The sequence below is a fragment of the Argiope bruennichi genome, chromosome 2 (genome assembly GCF_947563725.1).
Source record: "Argiope bruennichi chromosome 2, qqArgBrue1.1, whole genome shotgun sequence".
NCBI classification, from domain to species: Eukaryota; Metazoa; Arthropoda; class Arachnida; order Araneae; family Araneidae; genus Argiope; species Argiope bruennichi.
Genome location: NC_079152.1, coordinates 39,329,933 through 39,355,583, shown reverse-complemented (window position 1 = coordinate 39,355,583; position 25,651 = coordinate 39,329,933). Strand labels below are relative to the sequence as shown.

General features: G+C 29.4%; 2 protein-coding genes across 3 annotated transcripts in view; one reads left to right on the top strand and one right to left on the bottom strand.

Annotated features, from left to right (window-relative positions):
• Window positions 1–9,555, bottom strand: part of LOC129960900 (GON-4-like protein) — a 43,793-nt gene extending 34,238 nt beyond the window's left edge. For both annotated transcript variants that reach the window (XM_056074622.1, XM_056074627.1), the window contains exons 1-3: window positions 8,865–9,555; window positions 6,034–6,165; window positions 1,062–1,178 (exon numbers count right to left, since the gene is read on the bottom strand). In XM_056074622.1, coding sequence (XP_055930597.1) covers window positions 1,062–1,178; window positions 6,034–6,165; window positions 8,865–9,167 — 552 coding nt within the window. In that variant the 5' untranslated portion in view covers window positions 9,168–9,555. The remainder of the gene's footprint in view (window positions 1–1,061; window positions 1,179–6,033; window positions 6,166–8,864) is intronic.
• Window positions 9,556–16,385: 6,830 nt separating this feature from the next.
• LOC129962170 (uncharacterized) lies at window positions 16,386–17,623 on the top strand. The gene is made up of 2 exons (XM_056075909.1): window positions 16,386–16,825; window positions 16,882–17,623. The coding sequence occupies exons 1-2, from the start codon at window positions 16,386–16,388 to the stop codon at window positions 17,621–17,623; spliced, it is 1,182 nt and encodes a 393-aa protein (XP_055931884.1).
• Window positions 17,624–25,651: the final 8,028 nt, after the last annotated feature.

Here is a 25,651-nt window from a genome sequence, read left to right as displayed (position 1 = left end):
TAAATTTTTTGGGCAATTTACTAAACAGAAGAAAAATGCTTGTATTTGAGAAAAATTTGTTTCGTGTTTAATACAAACCAAACATTTCATGTCACAATGCTAAAATTTAAAAGCATATGTATATTTATATCACTTTGGAATAAATGTGCATTTTATAGCCTCATACAGTGATAGAAAATAAAATTTCAAAGTAGAAATTATAAAATAAAAAATTCTGGACTAATTTTTGAATAATATATAGGAGTATATATCAAAATGTTAAATAAATATTTGATGAAATTTATATTTAGCTACCATTAGTTTAAAATTATTTAATTCTTTAATCAAATTTGAAAATAAATAAATAAAATTATAAATATATTTTACAGAAGGAAAAAAAAATCAATAAAAGTTTGTTACTTGCAAGATAAAAATTAATGACAATCTGTGATCAGTTTTAATATTAATATTCTATTTTTGAATATACAGCTTGTTAGTCAAAAAAACTATAACTTCTGTTTATTATGACATGTGGATATTTAAAAAATTATTAAAAGTTGGCATACAAAATTTCATTATTTTTGTTAATGAGTTAGGGTTGATGCACAAACATAAGGTAATATAAAATTGAATTGTGCTTTGGAATTTTTTTTTTTAAACTGAGCATCTAAATATTTCATTTGCCTTTCTTTTGTTTCAAGCTCTCAAAAGCAAACATCACTTAAAAAGCTTTATTCAAACCCTCAAGTACATTGATATTTATTAACAGAAACCTTTTAGCACAGAGAAGGTAAGTTTACATTCAAGTTTAAATTTAATTATAAACTTTTCAGCAAGTTATGATAATTTTAGCAAATTGTTGAAATATTTATAAACCACTGACAGAAAAAAACTAATTAAACTTATATTAATGAGTTTGATGCTAATAAGCAACTTATAAGGCAAATGGAGGGCAAGGAGGGATTCTAAATTCTAATTTAGGAAGAACAATAAATGTGGAATTACTAAATAATGGTTTTTCTTATACACAAATAAAATTGCTAGAGGATAGAAATGGAAATAAATATTGAAAAATCATTTACTTCTTCTTCATTAGGTTGATAATCTTCATCAGATGCACTTTCTTCAGAATATTCTTCTTCCAATAGTTTTTTTGATACATCATCAGGTTTTTTAGGAGTTAAAGCAGGCCAAAGTGACTAGAAAATTTAATTAGATGTTAGAACTAGAAAACAAACCTTACGTTATATTAGTTAGAAATAACTTTTATAATTAACACTTCCACTTTTAAGAACACTGATAATCTATTTGAAGACAACATGGAATACTTTAAAAAAACCTGGTGGACAAAAGCACCAAGAATATTAACACGTAAGTAAATGAATGAAACAAAAATTGAGCTGTTTCGTATAAGTCACAAGAGCAATTCGTAGATGCATCAGCTAAAGGATTATAAAGACAAACTTTTGAAAAATTTTGTCTACTGTCAGATTTAAAAAAAGAAAACAGAATTTGATTAGAGAGAATTGATAAAATAGAACAACATGTCTTTGGTTTTAATAGATAACAATGTCTAAACCTGACTAATCTGTGCAATAACTACTACTTCTATTTTTAAGACTGCTTTTTTTTTTTTTGGTGATTGTATATTTCTATTATACTAATTAGTATTATTTCCTTTATTATAAATTTAATCAGAGATGTGATTGACCAAAAGTGGATAACAGAAGAAATCCAAAAAACAGCATAAAATAATGCACAAACAAAAAAAATGATGCAAAAACTATGATTTGAATAGACAATGTACAGAAAAAAATGATCAAAACTACAGTTCAAATGGCATTTTTGCTAACTGAAAAAAAAAAGTAAGTTATCAATACTATATGATTTTTCCAAGACATTTTAACATATATATTGTTCAGGAAAAATTCATATATATATATAGGACAACAAATATGAGGGTAAAACCAATACTTCATTGTAAGCATACCACACTAGTATATTTTTTAGTAAATATTTCTTTAATGCTCAGTGGATCTATGTGATATATCTCAGACACATCGTCTTTCTTTTTAAAGGTTTTTATAGACATGACTTAACGGGCATTTCATAGTATGTTTTTGAGCATCAGTCGCATATATATGAATAGAACAAACAACTCCATTTTATTTACTTTATTTTAGATTCAGATGAGAAAGAAAGTTTTAAGACCTGGAAGCTTTTTTTTAAATGAACATTTCTCTGCAATCTGGTAACTTTGCCATGTATTTTCTTAACAGCTTCCTTTGATACCAGCTTTTGACTGTTGTCCCAACAAGTTTTCAGCCCCCCCCCAAAAAAAACACCTTCTGCTTAGTAGTTTCCTGCTACTGAACACATGTTTTAGAGATTTCCATCAATTTTATCTTTAAAATAAACATTTTATAAAATTGTACTACAGATTTCTTAGAAAGCTTTAAAAAAATGACTAATCCAAAAAAAGCAAAAAGCAGCAGATCCACATAAAAGTTACATAAAACATTTGGTTACATTTCAGCTTAAACACAAGTGAGAAATATATATTTAAGACAAGTTGATATAATCAGTTTTGATAGTTGGAAATTTTGAATAGAAGTTGTATTAGATGAGCATCAAATAAAGCCACCATCAGAACAAAAGACAGTGTAATTAAAACAGAAGACAATAAAAAAAACACTTTACATTTTCTTTTAATGATTGTGGATCAAATTCTCATTTAATAAATGCTGAAAAGTATTTCACTTAACTTACAGAATTAAAGATAATAAATATTGCCAAATCTTGTCAAAATTTAGTTACAACCAAAATTGGTTTCATAATTAACAAAGAAAAAAAATTGTAGGTATGCATACTGAATTGTATGTATTTCCAAAAGATGGAGACAAATTAAATTCAGATTCTGTAGAATAGTATCATTAGAACTTGAATTAAATAAGGATAAGAAAAAAAGAATATGCTACCATGGCTTAGTAATTAGCCAAGCAAAGATGGAAATCCATTTAGCACTGAATGCTGCCCAATAAACAGATAGAATTACATTAAATAGAAACTTACTCGCAAGAAGCTAAAAACAGATCAGATTACAAATACTAGGAAGAAAGCTACTGATAATAAAATATAATCATATTAGAAAAATAAAACACAAACTCTTATAAAAGAACCAAATAATACAAAAGTAATAAATTGCAAATGGGTATTTTAACTTTAAAAGTTTGGTAACATAAAAATTATTTTAACTTTGGTAGCATAAAAAGAGATAAAGCAAGATCAGTATCTAAATATTTTAGGTAAAAAAATGTAAATAATTATTCAACAACTGTTGCTAAGAGCAACATTAGCTGGAGCACAGTCTCTACTAAGAGCAATATCAGCTAGAGTAGAGTCACTACTAAGAACAATATCAGCTGGAGCATAGTGTCTCTACTAAGAGAAATATTAGCTGTTAAAGATTATTCAAGCTTAAACTCTATCATATGGATGCAAAAATATGATGAAAAATTTAAATGTGAACTGGATTCTGAAATTTATAATCACTAGCTCAAAAGTTTGGCTATTGATCAAAAGTTGGATATCTTTGTAAAATTTTTATCTTAGTAGTATTATGTACAACCAAAAAAAAGCAAGCTACAGTGCTTTATCAAATATCAAAGCAGAATATATTGCAGAGCAGATTTAGATATTTTTTGATCGTAGGTAATGTGTATTATCCTTCTTTTAATAAGATAATTTAGTTTTATATTTCAGCACATTTTTAATACATTAATGATGTTTTATTTTATTAATTTTTTTATTATATTACTTGTTGTTTATTTATTTATTATGATTCCAGATTGACCAGCATCTGCATCTGTATATAATATTATTGAAGAGGCATTTGTTTATAAATACTCTAAAAACTAAATGAACATAATAAAACATGTAAGAATCTGATAAATTATATTTCATAAAGCATTAACATTATCCTAATATTTTATCATTCATAATATATATATACAGTACACTCCCGATTATCCGCGGAATTGGGTGGCGCTGCCGCAGCGGATAACAAAAATCGCGGATAATCCGAAAAAAACTAAAAACGGGCATAGCAAAAAAGAAAACAGTCATTCCAACTTTGAAAAATCGTTTTATATAAAATAAAACGTAAAATAAACAGCAGGAAATGTTTAACTAACGCTTAATATTTTAGTATATCACTCAAAACTAACCTAAAATGCATTTTGTTAATGAAAACAGAAAAGTGCTTTGTATTTACGAGAGGCGTCAAGGATACACAGAAAAATTAATACATATGTACTGTTTTAATACTGTAATGTATTATGTAATTACAAAAGCATAACTGTAAAACTGCACCTTTTTGAAAAAATCAGTCAAAAAAAAAAAAAAAAACCTTTGTGTGGCAGGCGCGGATAATCGGGAGTCTACTGTATATATAACTAGGAAAAAATCTTTTCATTAGCTTGCTTTGCCCTCCTCTTAACCTAGCAGCTGATTACTTGAAAATATGACATTGATCACAGAAGGTTCAGCTGTGACTGAAACTTTTTAAATTTTGAAATATTTTGCAGGATCTGAACAGTGAAATAAAAGACAGAGAAGATAACATAGAATGCTTAAGCTTATAAAAATTCTTGAAATCAAACCAAGTCTATAGATATATATTATCACTTCCTGTATAAAAACAGGAAAATAAAGCAAATAAAATTGCACTATATTAAGGCTGAAGAACAATCAATAGACATATTAATAAAAGGACAGCGATGACAAATTTTTCAAAAATTTTGTGTACTATCAGATTTAAAAGACAAAACAAAGGATATGATAAGAAGCGTCTTATCAGTGCAATAACTACTACTTTTAAGATCTTTCACTTTTTTGGGAAGGGAGGCAGTTCTATTTTATATATCATCTGCTTCTAAACTGCATTATTTCTCATTTTTCTAAATTACAATAACAGATAAACTTAGTGCACTCAAATTTAGCACAAACATTTATTGAAAAATACAAATTAGCAGCATGAAGTGGTTTTTCCAAACTTTTAGTTAATTAAAAATTAAGGGAAATTGCAGAAATTAAAAAAATTAGAAATGAATAAAAATTAAGGATTTTTTTTTGTAAAGAAATTATTATACAAAAATAATTTTTACACCTTTTAAAATTCAAACATTTATTTTTTCAATGGTACCAATTTAATTCTTGTGCAATTTTTTCATTATATTTATAATTTGTTAAAAATGCTTTTAATGCATATTGTTGTTCAGACTGCTTCCATTGCTTACCTAAATGCCTTTTCTAAATATCAGCATTATAATGCTAACACATAAATTATTCATATCTGATAAAATTGTCATTACAATAACTATGTGAAATATGCATCAAATAACACAGAATACACTTTAAAAAATTGTCATATTAAAAAAAAAACATTAAGAGTCATGACACATATATTTGTAGATAAAAAAAAAGAAAAGAAAAATGAATTTCATATACAAGAAATATTCTGATTTCAATCTAAAATAAGAATGATTCTGTAACTCAATATACAATTAATAAAATTCCAAAATTTCTATATTTCTATAAAATTTAATAATTATTATTAATAATTTAATTTCTATAAAATTTAAATATTTCTTTGGGCTTTAAATAATAAAAAAAGTATTAAGAAAAACTTAAAGAAGGAAAGGAAAATAATATATTAAATAAACAGTAAAAATATAAAATTATCTTTCTTAATATAAATTTCTACTCATTAAAAAAACAAAATAAACATGCACTTTCAAAATAAGGATAAATTATTGAAATAATTTTTAGCAACTATACAGATTATCAAACAAGCATTTCCAAGATAGAATTACTAAAGGTTTAATGCCATCAAATAACTTGATAGACAATAACATATTGATTGATGAATATAACATATTATAATAATTGATGGATATAACAAAGTACCTTTATATGATCTCATCAGTAAGATCATATAAAGGTACTTTCATGATTAACTAAACACTATAAGTTCAAAAGTAATAAAAATTTTACCTTGTTGATTTCTTTTGCTGCAGGTACTTTTGATATAGGCTGGTCTTTGGTTTCTAACTGAGACTTATTTTCCTTTTGTGATTTCAATGAATTTTGTACCATAGTCAAAACTGAATTATTCGCTAAAAGATACTGAAAGATAATTTTTAGTAACAAATATGGAATGAAAAAAGTACTTTCTACAGGCAAATATTAATAAATTAAAAAAGTAATCTGTAGCACACAAGATTCAAAATACATTTAAAAAATAAAGTTTTTATTTTATTTAAATTACAGAATACACAAGCTATGTTAAACAGAAAATAAATAGGTTTCAATCTGATATAAAAACAGAATGATAATGCAATTAATGTCATTATGTACTTGAAACATAAAACAATGGGGACTTAAAATGGAAAATTTGCATATTCTCTCAAAAGTATCTATAAAATGACATAATAATAGTTTTGAAATAATAGATGCTATTAATCATACTAAAATATATAGATATACATATTCAGAAAAATAGGCTTTATAACATCATATGACAATTTCTATAGCTAAATTTTGTGATTCCCATCTTTCAACATTAGGTGAAATTTAAAAACAAATAGAAATAAAATAGTTAAAAGGAATAGCCATCAATATTTGGATTATGGAATGACAGAGAGAACAATCAAGAGACTCATAACTGTGAAGTCTCAAGTGCAATTGTTAGAATCCAAAATATAAATATAATGCCTTATATCAGGGATAGCTAATCAGTGGCATGTATTCCATTGATGGCACGCAATACAATATTTTGGGCATGCCACCGATCAAAACAGCTTGCATGCGACTTCATTTAATAAACTGAATTTGTCCCAATTCGATTGGCTGGAAATCGAAGAATTTGAAATGCAATTGGTTTATTTCCAGTCTAATTAAATGTGGATTCAAAAATTTATTGAAACCGGGAAAAAGTTGGAATTTATTGAAACAGAAAGGCTAATAAGCAACATAAGTAAAACTGCCAGCAACGAAATTTTGGAAACATAGAAATCAATTCAAACATTTAACTGTTTGAAGAAGCTGGCTCATTCTATTTTAAGCATATTTTCATCTATGCTTGTGAGTCATTTTCAGAGAGGAATAGCATTACAGACTCGCTTAGAAAGCATTTGGCAGATGACTCCAATTCAGCGTGCATTCTGAACAACTTACAATCCTAATATAAGTTATTTGATATCTAATCTGCAACAATAGAAGTCACATTAATGTTACTTTAATTTGAATTACACATATAACTAAAACATTTACTCTACAAGTGCAAAATGTATTTTTTCACAGTAAATGAAGAGTTTTGAGTTGTTAGCATTTAGTTTTATTATCTTCCCAATAATCACAAGCCAAAATTATTTGACAGCACATCTATACCTCATTAGACATTTCTTTAGAAAAAATAGCATGCAGATCCATAAAGGTTCGCCACCCTGCCCTATATCATTTCATTTATGAGAACAATTTAAGAACATTGGATCCATAGAATAAATGGCTGGATTAAAGTACCAAAGAATCATGATTGCAAATCAAGAACAATCTACATTTATGTTTTAAAGGAAGGAAACATTTGAGTCCAATAGATCTCCAATTATTTTATGACTTATGTACAAAAAGAAAGGTAAGAATAAGATTGTGTAGAATTCAAAATTTTAAGTAAGAAAAATCTCTTTGTAACACATTTTACACAAAATACAGCTTTGGCAACATCAATAATTGAAACAAAGACATACCTGAATGCCTTTGGGAAAGGCTCTGTGCCTGCCATAAGATTAAAGATAAGATAAAGGAGCAGTATATCCATATTTGTAAAGTGAAAACAAAGAATTTAGAATTTTTTTTACTGATGCTGCACTTTGTTCACGGATTAATCAAATTGAAGTACATACAGAAAACAAAAAAGTTTACCAAATAGATTGTCAGATAGATCATTACACTTAAAACACACAATATATCTGGGATACACTTCAATTCACCATTCCTTCTGAAAACTATATTGTTAAAGACAAAGAAGCATCATAAACTGCCTAATTTGTAATGAAAATTCAAGTTCTAAAATTTAAAATTGTAAGAATCAACAATATCCTTGAACATATTTCTTTGTCCAATAATATATTCTTTGTTTTATGTTTTTTTTCATTGATAGATCATATATATGATCATGTATGCACGTTCTAAAGTTTACATGCAAGCAATAATCCAACCTAGCCAGATGCCATGAAAGGTTAAAACACCTTTTTCTTGCACTATGTCAACTTACATGTATACCTAATTTCATTAAATATTTTGAAGAGTTTTAATAGCAAATGCCTAACAATGAAAAGTGTAATAATTTTGAAAGTAAGCACATATAAGGATTTTATATATTATTTAAATTTTATAAATATGTGGATTAATCTTAAAAACAATATGCAAAATAAAAAGAGGTGAAGCAGTACAGCTGTTACATAATAGTTGTATTGCTTTCAAGAAAAAGGTTTACTCAATATCAGAAGGTTTCATGGTTTATATCAGAAGACATTTTGCATAAATATAATATTTGAAATAATGAGTGTCATTATGTTTTTTGTTTGCTTTTTCAGAAAAAGTAAAGAAAGGCATAAATTACTTTAAGAGAAAAATGAAATAACTAAACAAGATCAAAATATTTCCATGAAATAATTATATAATAGAAAATTTAGCAACAAATAGAATCATACAAAAGACTAATAAATATTTTGCTCAAAATCAATTTATTTTATGATATAAAAGAAATATAATTTTTTTTTTTAAAAAAATAAGTGTTTGTTTTATAAATATCAGCAGATACAAACCCTAAGAATAGTTTTTAGATTTTCAGCTGTCAATTTTTTTCTGCTGTATGTCCGAGTATTTATAGTATCAATCATTTCACTTTTGTTTCCAAGAACTTTTTTCTCATTTTTATCCATCTCAACATCAGAGATTTCTGTGTTTTCTTCTAATTTTAGTCGTTTAGTAACATTTTCTGGAGATACCATTTCAATAGACCTGTCTATGGACGTTAATTTCCTTTTTCTACCACTTGTAAACATCCAATTTTCATCAGCATTACTTATGGAAGATACATTTTCAATATAAACCTTTTCCGCCATCATCAGTTTTAATTAATTTCTAAAATCTAGTAACATGCTTTTATGTTCAATGCGGAAATGTAATCGGAATTTAATTCCAATTTATATATAACTTTAGTTCTCTATATAATTGACTCATTTCTGAAAAATATATTTTATTATAAAAAAATGCATCAAAATTGAATATCAAGTATATTGTGCATTCAAATATGAATGAGCATTATTGCAGTTCATTCTATGCATTTACATTTTGTTTTCATTATTCTTTTAAAATAATAGCAAGTTTTCTGGTTTATTAATTTTAAATTATTCAACACAAATTCAAGTGGAAGAAAAGTTTAAGCGAAATTCAAAGATGTAATTAAATAATGCAAAAAGTAAACAAATAACTTAACTCCTCTCCACTTTTTTAAAAAAGATTATTTTTCTCTCGATGAAGCAATTCATTTCATTTCAATGGTATTTTTTGCAACTTCCAATGGCTTTTCGTTGGAACAACTGAAAAATATCACTATCATTTGACATAAAAAATATTACGAATTCGTCGTAACATGATATTTATTTCTATTTTTTTTTTCAATTTATTTCTGTTACATATTTATATTTGATCAGCCTTATTTAGAATAATGACAGTTCCATTTTTATGAAAAGAAGGACTTGCTTGAGAAATGGAGATCAGACTGAGGTTCGGTTTGATCATAGTAAAATTTTAGGATTTATTTCTTTAATATATCAAAATTCAAAATATTAACTTAAAAACTTTCACCAAATTTTATTGTGTTGATAAACTGCCTTTGTATCTCACTGGCGAAGAAACATAGTAATTAGTGATGTGCCGTTCAATACATATCGAATCCTTGTAGAGATGCATAATCCACGATTTTTTGAGTAACAAATAATTTTGCTATTGTTATTTTTAAGTATTTGTTCCAAATGTCTGTTATTTCAATCATATTATTAATTAAAAATTATTAATTAGTATTAGATATAAAATTTATCAATTGTAATTAATACTTAATTTACTAATTTAAGTAACGTGTGATTGAATTAATTTATCTATTTCAGCTTACTTTTTAAATTTTATTTTTTTCAAAACTATTTATTTAATTTATTGATTACAGTAAATTATTTTCTGAAAAAGTTGAATAAAAAATATATGTCATTTCTTTAAAATATTTACATTAGTTCTATATTCTACCAATAGATGGCGCCAGCAGGTGAACAGAATATATGCAATCAGAAAGGCATGTCACAGGCAATTAAAAATGTTATTTATGGGATAGTGCATTATCAAATGCGAATATCGGAAAGTCAAGGTGGGTACAATTAAGCGGTGCGATGACTTCACACTTTCCAGTGAAGTCACCGCTCCGATAAATTTCTGTGATATGCAATTCACTGATACGATAATTCCAAGGATAACCGGTCCGTTCACTTTCCAAACAATTCACAGATTTCTCTTTTTCCCTTTATTCGTGTTAAGGGGATGAGACCCTCAGGACACAAGGGAAGAATGTTTTGTGTTTCTGGGATTTCTTTTCCTCCCCCTGGAGCAGGGATAGGCAAACTGTTTTCAATCGCGGGCCAAAAATCGAAAAAAAAAAAAAAAAAAAAAAAATTGGCGGGCCAAGATAAATTTTTCTAAAATTTTAAAAACAATATAAAAGTATTACAGTTTAAATATACGTTAATGAGATGAATGAAATTGCGATTTCATTTTTAAAAGTTACTTATATTGAGGTTCGATGTGAGATGCATTGATTCTAAGGAACGAAGCTAAATGCTCATCTCTCAGTCTACTTCTGAAATAATTCTTTCTAAGGTTCATACTTGAAAACACTTGTTCACATATCTAAGATGAAGCAAACATAGCACTGATTTCTGGGCTTGAGATATTAAAGTTGGGAAACTTATTTCAATAATGATTTGTAAAACTCTAACTTTTGTATATTTAGAAACAACTGCTTGAAATGATTGTTAGATTGCAACTCAATTAATTACTGCTGCAAATCGACCTCACTGCTTCACAATTTACATTGAAAGACATGGCAAAAAGAACCAATTTTGTTTGAATGGCACTGAAATCTTGAAATTTGCGTTCGAACTCAAAATGCAATTTTTTCAAACCATCTTCATAATTCTTAAGCTTCTCTTCATTTACTGAGAGTATTGAATTTAACCTCGGGAAATGAGACAAATCGTTCTTAACTAGCTGCCTAGCAAACAGATTAAGTTTTAGTTCAAAAGCTTTGAGATGGGTCCAGATATCGTCGATAAATTGATTTTTCTCTTGCATCTTGACATTCAAGTTGCTCATATGACAAAGAAGATCTATGAAAAATGCAAAGTCCGAAATCCATTATGTATCTTCTAACATTTCGCACTCCGCAGAACACTGTTTCTCATGGAAGAACGACACAATGTCGTCTTTTAGCTGAAAAACTCGATCGAAAACACATCCAGCACTAAGCCAGTTTACTTTCATGTAAAGAATATTAAGTATATAATAATATGTAATCAGAATATTAACACTCTGGGTGGTTTCATTTTACATGTGAAACTTCTGAAAAGCGAGAGACACCAGACTAGTAATCTATCGTAAAAGCGCATCGGTTTTCCAAACGAGATGCACTGAAAGCGTTAGACGAATTTTTGCTTTCCCCCAAACGTCATGTGGGGTCAAGAGTCCCTAAGGGAAGGAACAAGTTACCGCTCATTCAAGTCAAATTTTATTGCTTTCCGTTATTTTGTACGGCTACAAAAATCAGAGGGTTTCTAAGAATAGTGAATGGGAAGACTTCTGTTTCTTTTTAACCCCGATCGCTGAAATAACACTTTGCCAATCGTTGCAATCCGATGGCGCGGGTCGAAACTGCGTCAACTAGTTTGCAGGCCGACACTCGGACACACAAGGCAGCATACGACCTGTCGGAGACCGAATTTAAAGCCACATGTTTATTTATTTTTATTCTATAATGGTGTATATCCATGCGTGAAAGCCATGTGTATAAAAGAAGGGATAAGTCTGCGCATGCCCAGAATCTCTAACCAAACTGAGACTTTTATTTGCACAATTTCTTTATTTTGGAAGTTTTTTTAAATAATATATTGAAATCTTTGTAAATTCTTGTCAAATTTTAATACTTGAAAAGAAAAATAATAATTTTCTCTATACTGAAAATTAAAAAAATAAATAAATAATATGAAAAAAAGTGAAAATAAAAAGGATTTCGATGGCGCGGATCGAACCTGCGGCAACTAGTTTGCAGGCCGACACTGGGACCACAAGGCAGCATACGACCTGTTGGAAACCGAATTTAAAGGCACATGTTTATTTATTTATTTTTATTCTATAATGGTGCAAATCCATGCATGAAAGACATGTGTATAAGAGAAGGGATAAGTCTGCGCATGCCCAGAATCTCTAACCAAACTGAAACTTTTATTTGCACAATTTCTTTATTTTGGAAGTTTTTTTAAATAATATATTGAAATCTTTGTAAATTCTGGTCAAAATTTTACTACTTGAAAAGAAAAATAATAATTTTCTCTATACTGAAAATTAAAAAAAAAAATAAATAATATGAAGAAAAGTGAAAATAAAAAGGAATCCGATGGCGCTTATCGAAAATGCGTCAACTAGTTTGCAGGTCGACACTCAGACCACAAGGCAGCATACGACCTGTCGTAGAACGAATTTAAAGCCACATGTTTTTTTATTTATTTTTATTCCATAATGGTGCATATCCATGCATGAAATCCATGTGTATAAGAGAAGGGATAAGTCTGCGCATGCCCAGAATCACTGAGACTTTTATTTGCACAATTTCTTTATTTTGGAAGTTTTTTTAAATAATATATTGAAATTTTTGTAAATTCTGGTCAAAATTTTACTACTTGAAAAGAAAAATAATAATTTTCTCTATACTGAAAATTAAAAAAATAAATAAATAATATGAAGAAAAGTGAAAATAAAAAGGATTCCGATGGCGCGTATCGAACATTTTTCAACTAGTTTACAGGCCGACACACGGCCCACAAGGCAGCATACGACTTGTTTGAGAAAGAATTTAAAGGCACATGTTTATTTATTTATTTTTATTCTATAATGGTGCATATCCATGCATGAAAGCCATGTGTATGAGAGAAGGGATAAGTCTGCGCATGCCCAGAATCTCTAACCAAACTGAGACTTTTATTTGCACAATTTCTTTATTTTGGAAGTTTTTTTAAATAATATATTTAAATTTTTGTAAATTCTGGTCAAAATTTTACTACTTGAAAAGAAAAATAATAATTTTCTCTATACTGAAAATTAAAAAAACAAATAAATAATATGAAGAAAAGTCAAAATAAAAAGAATTCCGATGGCGCGGATCGAACCTGCTTCAAATAGTTTACAGGCCGACACTCGGACCACAAGGCAGCATACGACCTGCCGGAGACCGAGTTTAAAGGCACATGTTTACTTATTTATTTTTATTCTATAATGGTGCATATCCATGCATGAAAGCCATGTGTATAAGAGAAGGGATAAGTCTGCGCATGCCCAGAATCTCTAACCAAACTGAGACTTTTATTTGCACAATTTCTTTATTTTGGAAGTTTTTTTTTTTATAATATATTGAAATCTTTGTATATTCTGGTCAAAATTTTACTACTTGAAACGAAAAATAATAATTTTCTCTATACTGAAAATTAAAAAAATAAATAAATAATATGAAGAAAAGTGAAAATAAAAAGGAATCCGATGGCGCGGATCAAACCTGCGTCCACTAGTTTGCAGGCCGACACTCGGACCACAAGGCAGCATACGACCTATCGGAGACCGAATTTAAAGCCACATGTTTATTTATTTCTTTTTATTCTATAATGGGGCATATCCATGCATGAAAGCCATGTGTATAAGAGAAGGGATAAGTCTGCGCATGCCCAGAATCTCTAACCAAACTGAGACTTTTATTTGCACAATTTCTTTATTTTGGAAGTTTTTTTAAATAATATATTTAAATCTTTGTAAATTCTGGTCAAAATTTTACTACTTGAAAAGAAAAACAATAATTTTCTCTATACTGAAAATTAAAAAAATAAATAAATAATATGAAGAAAAGTGAAAATAAAAAGGATTCCGATGGCGCGGATCGAACCTGCTTCAACTAGTTTACAGGCCGACACTCGGACCACAAGGCAGCATACGACCTGTCGGAGACCGAATTTAAAGGCACATGTTTACTTATTTATTTTTATTCTATAATGGTGCATATCCATGCATGAAAGCCATGTGTGTAAGAGAAGGGATAAGTCTGCGCATGCCCAGAATCTCGAACCAAACTGAGACATTTATTTGCACAATTTCTTTATTTTGGAAGTTTTTTTAAATAATATATTGAAATCTTTGTAAATTCTGGTCAAAAGTTTACTACTTGAAAAGAAAAATAATAATTTTCTTTATACAGAAAATTAAAAAAATAAATAAATGATATGATTAAAAGTGAAAATAAAAAGGATTACGATGGCGCGGATCGAACCTGCTTCAACTAGTTTACAGGCCGACACTCGGACCACAAGGCAGCATACGACCTGTCGGAGACCGAATTTAAAGCCACATGTATATTTATTTATTTTTATTCTATAATGGTGCATATCCATGCATGAAAGCCATGTGTATAAGAGATGGGATAAGTCTGCGCATGCCCAGAATCTCTAACCAAAATGAAACTTTTATTTGCACAATTTCTTTATTTTGGAAGTTTTTTTAAATAATATATTGAAATCTTTGTAAATTCTGGTCAAAATTTTACCACTTGAAAAGAAAAATAATAATTTTCTCTATACTGAAAATTAAAAAAATAATTAAATAATATGAAGAAAAGTGAAAATAAAAAGGATTCCAATGGCGCGGATCGAACCTGCCGCAACTAGTTTGCAGGCCGACACTCGGACCACAAGGCAGCATACGACCTGTCGGAGACCGAATTTAAAGCCACATGTTTATTTATTTCTTTTTATTCTATAATGGTGCATATCCATGCATGAAAGCCATGTGTATAAGAGAAGGGATAAGTCTGCGCATGCCCAGAATCTTTAACCAAAATGAAACTTTTATTTGAACAATTTCTTTATTTTGGAAGTTTTTTTAATTAATATATTGAAATCTTTGTAAATTCTGGTCAAAATTTTACTACTTGAAAAGAAAAATAATAATTTTCTCTATACTGAAAATTAAAAAAATAATTAAATAATATGAAGAAAAGTGAAAATAAAAAGGATTCCAATGGCGCGGATCGAACCTGCCGCAACTAGTTTGCAGGCCGACACTCGGACCACAAGGCAGCATACGACCTGTCGGAGACCGAATTTAAAGCCACATGTTTATTTATTTCTTTTTATTCTATAATGGTGCATATCCATGCATGAAAGCCATGTGTATAAGAGAAGGGATAAGTCTGCGCATGCCCAGAATCTCTAACCAAACTGAGACTTTTATTTGCACAATTTCTGTATTTTGGAAGTGTTTTTAAATAAAATATTTAAATCTTTGTAAATTCTGGTCAAAATTTTACTACTTGAAAAGAAAAACAATAATTTTCTCTATACTGAAAATTAAAAAAATAATTAAATAATATGAAGAAAAGTGAAAATAAAAAGGATTCCAATGGCGCGGATCGAACCTGCCGCAACTAGTTTGCAGGCCGACACTCGGACCACAAGGCAGCATACGACCTGTCGGAGACCGAATTTAAAGGCACATGTTTATTTATTTCTTTTTATTCTATAATGGTGCATACTGTTTGTCGACGACAAGAATACTGCTAGACATTCGTCTATGTTTACGGCGGGCGCTATAGAAACAGGTTGCGGTAGGGATGATCCATTTTCAATGGGTGGAATCGGAAAGAAGTCTGGGGAGGGTATTCTTTTTCTTGGCGTCAATGTGAAGCGATAACAGAAAATCTATTGCTCATTCGTCTTCTCGCTTTAATCGCAGTTGCACGTATCTTTATATTCGCTTAACTTATTTCTTTTATATTTTATTAATCTTTTCTTTGGTTAATATTAACTGCATTTTATTATTTAATATTTTTTTTTGTCTCGTAAATTTTGACATCCTTTAAAATGCCTTTTCGATTTAAGAAAGGAGAGACTTTAAAATCACAAGCACGTAAAATTGTGCATAATGTTGCAGAGTTCTGCTCCGAAGAATCTGCAGCAAAATCTTTGAAGGTTCCTCTTCCACAAGCCATGAAAAGAGCTGCTCAGGCGACTGGAGTGTCGGAAGGCACTATTAGGAAAATTAAAAATGAAGTTTCGACACTGGACAAAACGGAAGTTTTGAGTACTCCTGGAAAGCACCGTAAAAGGCCTATTGACCGAAATTGTGAAATTGACGACTTCGACAAATGTGTTATTCGTCAAACAGTTCAAGATTTTTACGTCCAGCAAAAGAAAGTGCCTTCTTTAAGAAAATTACTTCCCGTATTGAGAGAGAAGTTGAATTTTCATTGGAATAAGGAATCATTGAGGAAAATTTTGCATTCAATGAATTTTCGCTGGAAGAAATGCGCGAATAAAAGAAAATTTCTCATCGAAAGACCTGATATTGTGTTTTGGAGAAACAACTACTTGCGAAAAATGAGGCAGTACAGAAAAAGTAAATGCCAGATAGTTTTCATTGATGAAACGTGGGTCGACAGTAATCTAACATTTAGAAAATGCTGGCAAAGTGATACAATTTCAGGAGCCGAAATAAATATAAATCCAAAAATCGATTGATCATTGTGCATGCTGGCTCGTCCACGGGATTTATTCCTGGCTCTCAATTAATTTACAAAGCGTCAACTAAAACTGGTGATTATCATGGCCAAATGAATTATGAAAATTTTGAGAAATGGGTGTTGGAAAAACTCATTCCAAATTTGCGCCCAAAAAGTGTCGTGTGCATGGACAATGCTCCATATCACACAAAAGTTGCAAATCCGACACCTACCAAATACAGTACGAAGAAAGAAATGACCGATTGGCTGATTAATAACGGAATAGAATGCGATATGAAAATGAGGAAAGCGGAACTGTATTCGCTAATTGATAGGAATCGCCCTAAAGAAATCATATATAAAATTGACAGCATAATAAAAGAAAATGGGCATTATGTCTTGCGACTTCCTCCCTACCATTGCGATTTAAATGCGATTGAATACGTTTGGTCTTCAGTCAAAAGACTCATCAAAGAGAGAAATATAACAGGAGACTTAAGTTTAGAAAACTTACAGAATCTGTTGTGCGATGCTTTGGGCGGAGTGTCTTCCGAGGAATGGGAGGCTCATTGCCGTCATGTGGAAAAACTTGAAAATTCTTATTGGGAAAAAGATGGAATTTTAGAGGAAGTAGTAGACGAACTGGTAGTTCAAATTGGAAGTACTGAATCGGATTCCGATTCAGAAGAAACGGAATCATGTGATAGTGATTCAGAATTTTTTTAAGAAACTACACAACTGTCACTCGATCTCTGCTAGTTTTGTCATTTTAAAATAATATAGTTTTGCATTCTTTTAATCATAATTAATATATTTTATAAATAAAAAGTGAGTTTTAAAATTGCTTTTTTATTTCTTTTCGATTATTCAATTATAGATTATAGCAGAATGGAATTGTATTTAGTCTAATACATTTTGTTTCTGATACATTGTTATTATTTTCTATTTTTTTCATTAATGTGTTCTTGATTTCTACCATTCATGTTTGTGTTAATAATCAAAAGTTTCAGTTTAACATAGTTTTGATTGTCCTTATTTTTTAAGGTCTGTTTTATTTATTTATTTTGCAGATTTTACTAAATTTAAAGCATGAAATTTAGTTAGTTAATTGCTGATTAATTAATTTTTATAATTGTTATGATAATACTTTAAATTGTAGAAAGTGAAACGAAGAAAAAAACAATAGATTCTAATATTTATCAGGAAATAATAGAATATTTTAGCATGAAGTTACTATGGGCTAAATTAAGATAAAACCTTGGAAATTAATTAAATTGAAATTAGAGTTTAAAATATCATTATATATATACTTTTATAGCTTTTTCTGGATCAAAAACTTTTATTTAATGTTATAAACTGAAATTTAATAAAATAATTTGCCTAAATTAGAATTTAACTTTTTAGCATAAATAAGATCGCCTTTTGAATTGATCGATATATGGAACTGGAAAATATAGAAATCCATTTCAGATTATATTTATAAAAAAAATGCACAGTTCAAACTATTAAAGCAAATTATACTCAGCTGTTTGTATAAGTAAAATTAATTGATCATTCATTTTGAATTTTTTATTTGAAAAGTGTATTGAAAATTTATTAAAAAAAAGTTCTTGCAGGAAACTTTGAATTCCATTATTTTTTAAACAAGTATATTTCACAATTCAGTATTTTATTTTCATCGAAATTATTGAGTAATTTCCTTAAATCTACAGGTATAATTAATTTAGTTATCTACTATCACAATCATTGTCAAGATAAAAAAAAAATGAGGAGGGGAAAAAAAACCCGTTGTTTTAACCTTTTGCTCTTAGTGTTAAATAATAATTATGAGAAATTGTATTTATAGTTTAAAAAAAAAGAATTACTTTGAAATTCAAAATAGTGATTCTATTATGCTATATGAAAATATTTAGAGATTAAAACGATTTAATTTCTTTTCTGGAATTGAATGAGTATATGCAATTATTAAGAAGTAATTCTATTAAATTTTTATCGCTAAATATTATTCAACTATATAATGGTATGAAAAAATATTATATTATAGGTAGCGCATTACTTTTTTTTCAATAAAATAAAGAAAAATAGTCATTTATTGAGACTTGTTGTCTCGCCTCTCTGTAGTTTCAATAGCTTTCCTTCTTAACTAGGATTCCAAGAATCTAAAAATTGTATGCACGTTAATGTGAGTTAGAAGGATTAAAGTATTTAACGAGATTCCTTTCTACTCAGGTGCACTGATTGTGATAGTAAAACGGTAGCAGATATGTATTCTCAAACGGTATTGATAGGCTTTGAATAGAAATGTGAAGAACATTAGGAGTGAAGAATTTTCAACCCCGAAATGATAAAATGCATGCAGGAATTTGGATCCTTTATTGCTTCAAGGATACATTGAAAGGAAAAGCTCATTTATCACTCTTATTTGAATTGACAGCTCGTGAGAAAATTTTTTCTTTGAAATAATTGTATTTCTTTTTCAAGTCGGGGGAAATGAATAAATGGTAATCTGGAATACAAAAACAAACTTTTACCGCGTTTTTCGTAGAATAATGTAAAGCGATATTGGGCTTATTTAGTTGGGTTCCTTTAAATCTGGGACATCTGGCACGTGCATGAATGAACACTTGAATTATCTTTAAATTCAGAATACTTTTACATATAAACTTTGCGAAATTAATTATGCTGTAAAAAGCTTGTGCATATTGAAAATAAGTTACAAATCACAGTTTGATTTTTAAAAATCTGAAAATTGATAGTGTGGTAATCGTTAATTTTGTGTTTCGGGAAATAGTATATACATCAGAAAAATAAATATAAATTTGGAAAGGTTTCAAACCTATTTAACAATGAGCATTTTACTTTAAAACAAAATAAAAGCACTTTTATAAAATTTATGAAATAAGTACGATTAATTATGTTAAATTACGATTAATTATGTTAAATTAGATTACCTCGCGTTTGCTGCGGAGAATTTGATATTAATAACTTATATAAATTTAGAGCAAATGAAATGAAGACGATTAATGTTTTGTCATGCATGATTTTACTTCTTAATTTTTTTTTTCTTCTTGTGTTGTCGTTAGACATACAAATATTTATTCAGTTTTTCTATTTGATTTGTTTTGTTCTTTCTATACATATGACAGGAATGCCGGATATTTTCAATATTCCGAGTATGCAAATGATTTTCAGCTGAGTGAATTATTTTTTTAAATTTGTTTTCAAGAATTAAATGCAATAATACCAAATATCGCCACTTTGGCGCTAAACGTGCCAATGTAAGAAACTTGAATGAATTTCTACCTCTGCGAAATGAACTCTTCCTACAGTAACCTGTTTCTATAACGCCCGCCGTAAACATAGACGAATGTCTAGCAGTATTCTTGTCGTGGACAGACAGTATCCATGCATGAAAGCCATGTGTATAAGAGAAGGGATAAGTCTGCGCATGCTCAGAATCTCTAACCAAACTGAGACTTTTATTTGCACAATTTCTTTATTTTGGAAGTTTTTTTAAATAATATATTTAAATCTTTGTAAATTCTGGTCAAAATTTTACTACTTGAAAAGAAAAACAATAATTTTCTCTATACTGAAAATTAAAAAAATAAATAAATAATTTGAAGAAAAGTGAAAATAAAAAGGATTCCGATGGCGCGGATCGAACCTGCTTCAACTAGTTTACAGGCCGACACTCGGACCACAAGGCAGCATACGACCTGTCGAAGACCGAATTTAAAGGCACATGTTTACTTATTTATTTTTATTCTATAATGGTGCATATCCATGCATGAAAGCCATGTGTATAAGAGAAGGGATAAGTCTGCGCATGCCCAGAATCTCGAACCAAACTGAGACATTTATTTGCACAATTTCTTTATTTTGGAAGTTTTTTTAAATAATATATTGAAATCTTTGTAAATTCTGGTCAAAGGTTTACTACTTGAAAAGAAAAATAATAATTTTCTTTATACAGAAAATTAAAAAAATAAATAAATGATATGATTAAAAGTGAAAATTAAAAGGAATACGATGGCGCGGATCGAACCTGCCGTAACTAGTTTACATGCCGACACTCGGACCACAAGGCAGCATACGACCTGTCGGAGACCGAATTTAAAGCCACATGTATATTTATTTATTTTTATTCTATAATGGTGCATATAGATGCATGAAAGCCATGTGTATAAGAGAAGGGATAAGTCTGCGCATGCCCAGAATCTCTAACCAAACTGAGACTTTTATTTGCACAATTTCTTTATTTTGGAAGTTTTTTTAAATAATATATTTAAATCTTTGTAAATTCTGGTCAAAATTTTACTACTTGAAAAGAAAAATAATAATTTTCTCTATACTGAAAATTAAAAAAATAAATAAATAATATGAAGAAAAGTGAAAATAAAAAGAATTCCTATGGCGCGGATCGAACCTGCTTCAAATAGTTTACAGGCCGACACTCGGACCACAAGGCAGCATACGACCTGTCGGAGACCGAATTTAAAGCCACATGTTTATTTATTTCTTTTTATTCTATAATGGTGCATATCCATGCATGAAAGCCATGTGTATAAGAGAAGGGATAAGTCTGCGCATGCCCAGAATCTCGAACCAAAATGAGACTTTTATTTGCACAATTTCTTTATTTGGGAAGTTTTTTTAAATAATATATTGAAATCTTTGTAAATTCTGGTCAAAATTTTACTACTTGAAAAGAAAAACAATAATTTTCTCTATACTGAAAATTAAAAAAATAAATAAATAATATGAAGAAAAGTGAAAATAGAAAGGATTCCGATGGCGCGGATCGAACCTGCTTCAACTAGTTTACAGGCCGACACTCGGACCACAAGGTAGCATACGACCTGTCGGAGACCGAATTTAAAGGCACTTGTTTATTTATTTATTTTTAATCTATAATGGTGCATATCCATGCATGAAAGCCATGTGTATAAGAGAAGAAATAAGTCTGCGCATGCACAGAATCTCTAACCAAACTGAGACTTTTATTTGCACAATTTCTTTATTTTGGAAGTTTTTTTTAAATAATATATTTAAATCTTTGTAAATTCTGGTCAAAATTTTACTACTTGAAAAGAAAAATAATAATTTTCTCTATACTGAAAATTAAAAAAATAAATAAATAATATGACGAAAAGTGAAAATAAAAAGGTTTCCGATGGCGCGGACCGAATGTGCTTCAACTAGTTTGCAGGCCGACACTCGGACCACAAGGCAGCATACGACCTGTAGGTGACCGAATTTAAAGGCACATGTTTATTTATTTATTTTTATTCTATAATGGTGCATATCCATGTATGAAAGCCATGTGTATAAGAGAAGGGATAGGTCTGCGCATGCCCAGAATCTCTAACCAAAAGGAGACTTTTATTTGTACAATTTCTTTATTTGGGAAGTTTTTTTAAATAATATATTGAAATCTTTGTAAATTCTGGTCAAAATTTTACTACTTGAAATGAAAAATAATAATTTTCTCTATACTGAAAATTAAAAAAATAAATAAATAATATGAAGAAAAGTGAAAATAAAAATGATTCCGATGGCGCGGATCAAACCTGCTTCAAATAGTTTACAGGCCGACGCTCGGACCACAAGGCAGCATACGACCTGTCGGAGACCGAGTTTAAAGGCACATGTTTACTTATTTATTTTTATTCTATAATGGTGCATATCCATGCATGAAAGCCATGTGTATAAGAGAAGGGATAAGTCTGCGCATGCCCAGAATCTCTAACCAAACTGAGACTTTTATTTGCTCAATTTCTTTATTTTGGAAGTTTTTTTTTTATAATATATTGAAATCTTTGTATATTCTGGTCAAAATTTTACTACTTGAAAAGAAAAATAATAATATTCTCTATACTGAAAATTAAAAAAATAAATAAATAATATGAAGAAAAGTGAAAATAAAGAGGAATCCGATGGCGCGGATCGAACCTGCGTCCACTAGATTGCAGGCCGACACTCGGACCACAAGGCAGCATACGACCTGTCGGAGACCGAATTTAAAGCCACATGTTTATTTATTTATTTTTATTCTATAATGGTGCATATCCATGCATGAAAGCCATGTGTATAAGAGAAGGGATAAGTCTGCGCATGCCCAGAATCTCTAACCAAAATGAAACTTTTATTTGCACAATTTCTTTATTTTGGAAGTTTTTTTAAATAATATATTGAAATCTTTGTAAATTCTGGTCAAAATTTTACTACTTGAAAAGAAAAATAATAATTTTCTCTATACTGAAAATTAAAAAAATAAATAAATAATATGAAGAAAAGTGAAAATAAAAAGGAATCCGATGGCGCGGATCGAACCTGCGTCCACTAGTTTGCATGCCGACACTCGGACCACAAGGCAGCATACGACCTGTCGGAGACCGAATTTAAAGCCACATGTTTATTTATTTATTTTTATTCTATAATGGTGCATATCCATGCATGAAAGCCATGTGTATAAGAGAAGGGATAAGTCTGCGCATGCCCAGAATCTCTAACCAAAATGAAACTTTTATTTGCACAATTTCTTTATTTTGGAAGTTTTTTTAAATAATATATTGAAATCTTTGTAAATTCTGGTCAAAATTTTACTACTTGAAAAGAAAAATAATAATTTTCTCTATACTGAAAATTAAAAAAAAAAAAAAGAAATAATATGAAGAAAAGTGAAAATAAAAAGGATTCGGATGGCGCGGAACGAACCTGCGTCAACTAGTTTGCAGGCCGACACTCGGACTACAAGGCAGCATACGACCTGTCGGAGACCGAATTTAATGGCACATGTTTATTTATTTATTTTTATTCTATAATGGTGCATATCCATGAATGAAAGCCATGTGTATAAGAGAAGGGATAAGTCTGCGCATGCCCAGAATCTCGAACCAAAATGAGACTTTTATTTGTACAATTTCTTTATTTGGGAAGTTTTTTTAAATAATATATTGAAATCTTTGTAAATTCTGGTCAAAATTTTACTACTTGAAAAGAAAAACAATAATTTTCTCTATTCTGAAAATTAAAAAAATAAATAAATAATATGAAGAAAACTGAAAAGAGAAAGGATTCCGATGGCGCGGATCGAACCTGCTTCAACTAGTTTACAGGCCGACACTCGGACCACAAGGCAGCATACGACCTGTCGGAGACCGAATTTAAAGCCACATGTATATTTATTTATTTTTATTCTATAATGGTGCATATCCATGCATGAAAGCCATGTGTATAAGAGAAGGGATAAGTCTGCGCATGCCCAGAATCTCTAACCAAAATGAAACTTTTATTTGCACAATTTCTTTATTTTGGAAGTTTTTTTAAATAATATATTGAAATCTTTGTAAATTCTGGTCAAAATTTTACTACTTGAAAAGAAAAATAATAATTTTCTCTATACTGAAAATTAAAAAAAAAAAAAGAAATAATATGAAGAAAAGTGAAAATAAAAAGGATTCCGATGGCGCGGAACGAACCTGCGTCAACTAGTTTGCAGGCCGACACTCGGACTACAAGGCAGCATACGACCTGTCGGAGACCGAATTTAAAGGCACATGTTTATTTATTTATTTTTATTCTATAATGGTGCATATCCATGCATGAAAGCCATGTGTATAAGAGAAGGGATAAGTCTGCGCATGCCCAGAATCTCGAACCAAAATGAGACTTTTATTTGTACAATTTCTTTATTTGGGAAGTTTTTTTAAATAATATATTGAAATCTTTGTAAATTCTGGTCAAACTTTTACTACTTGAAAAGAAAAATAATAATTTTCTCTATACTGAAAATTAAAAAAATAAATAAATAATATGAAGAAAAGTGAAAATAAAAATGATTCCGATGGCGCGGATCGAACCTGCTTCAACTAGTTTGCAGGCCGACACTCGGACCACAAGTTAGCATACGACCTGTCGGAGACCGAATTTAAAGCCACATGTTTATTTATTTATTTTTATTCTATAATGGTGCATATCCATGCATGAAAGAGATGTGTATAAGAGAAGGGATAAGTCTGCGCATGCCCAGAATCTCTAACCAAACTGAGACTTTTATTTGCACAATTTCTTTATTTTGGAAGTTTTTTTAAATAATATATTTAAATTTTTGTAAATTCTGGTCAAAATTTTACTACTTGAAAAGAAAAATAATAATTTTCTCTATACTGAAAAGTAAAAAAATAAATGAATAATATGAAGAAAAGTGAAAATAAAAATGATTCCGATGGCGCGGATCGAACCTGCTTCAACTAGTTTACAGGCCGACACTCGGACCACAAGGTAGCATACGACCTGTCGGAGACCGAATTTAAAGGCACTTGTTTATTTATTTATTTTTAATCTATAATGGTGCATATCCATGCATGAAAGCCATGTGTATAAGAGAAGAAATAAGTCTGCGCATGCACAGAATCTCTAACCAAACTGAGACTTTTATTTGCACAATTTCTTTATTTTGGAAGTTTTTTTTAAATAATATATTTAAATCTTTGTAAATTCTGGTCAAAATTTTACTACTTGAAAAGAAAAATAATAATTTTCTCTATACTGAAAATTAAAAAAATAAATAAATAATATGACGAAAAGTGAAAATAAAAAGGTTTCCGATGGCGCGGACCGAATGTGCTTCAACTAGTTTGCAGGCCGACACTCGGACCACAAGGCAGCATACGACCTGTAGGTGACCGAATTTAAAGGCACATGTTTATTTATTTATTTTTATTCTATAATGGTGCATATCCATGTATG

Excerpts from the sequence above, each read along its gene's own strand:
- LOC129962170 (XM_056075909.1), top strand. The coding sequence starts at position 16,386 with ATGAAAAGAGCTGCTCAGGCGACTGGAGTGTCGGAAGGCACTATTAGG. Across the intron at positions 16,826-16,881 it reads ATAGTTTTCATTGATGAAAC|GAGCCGAAATAAATATAAAT; the intron begins GTGGGTCGACAG and ends ATACAATTTCAG.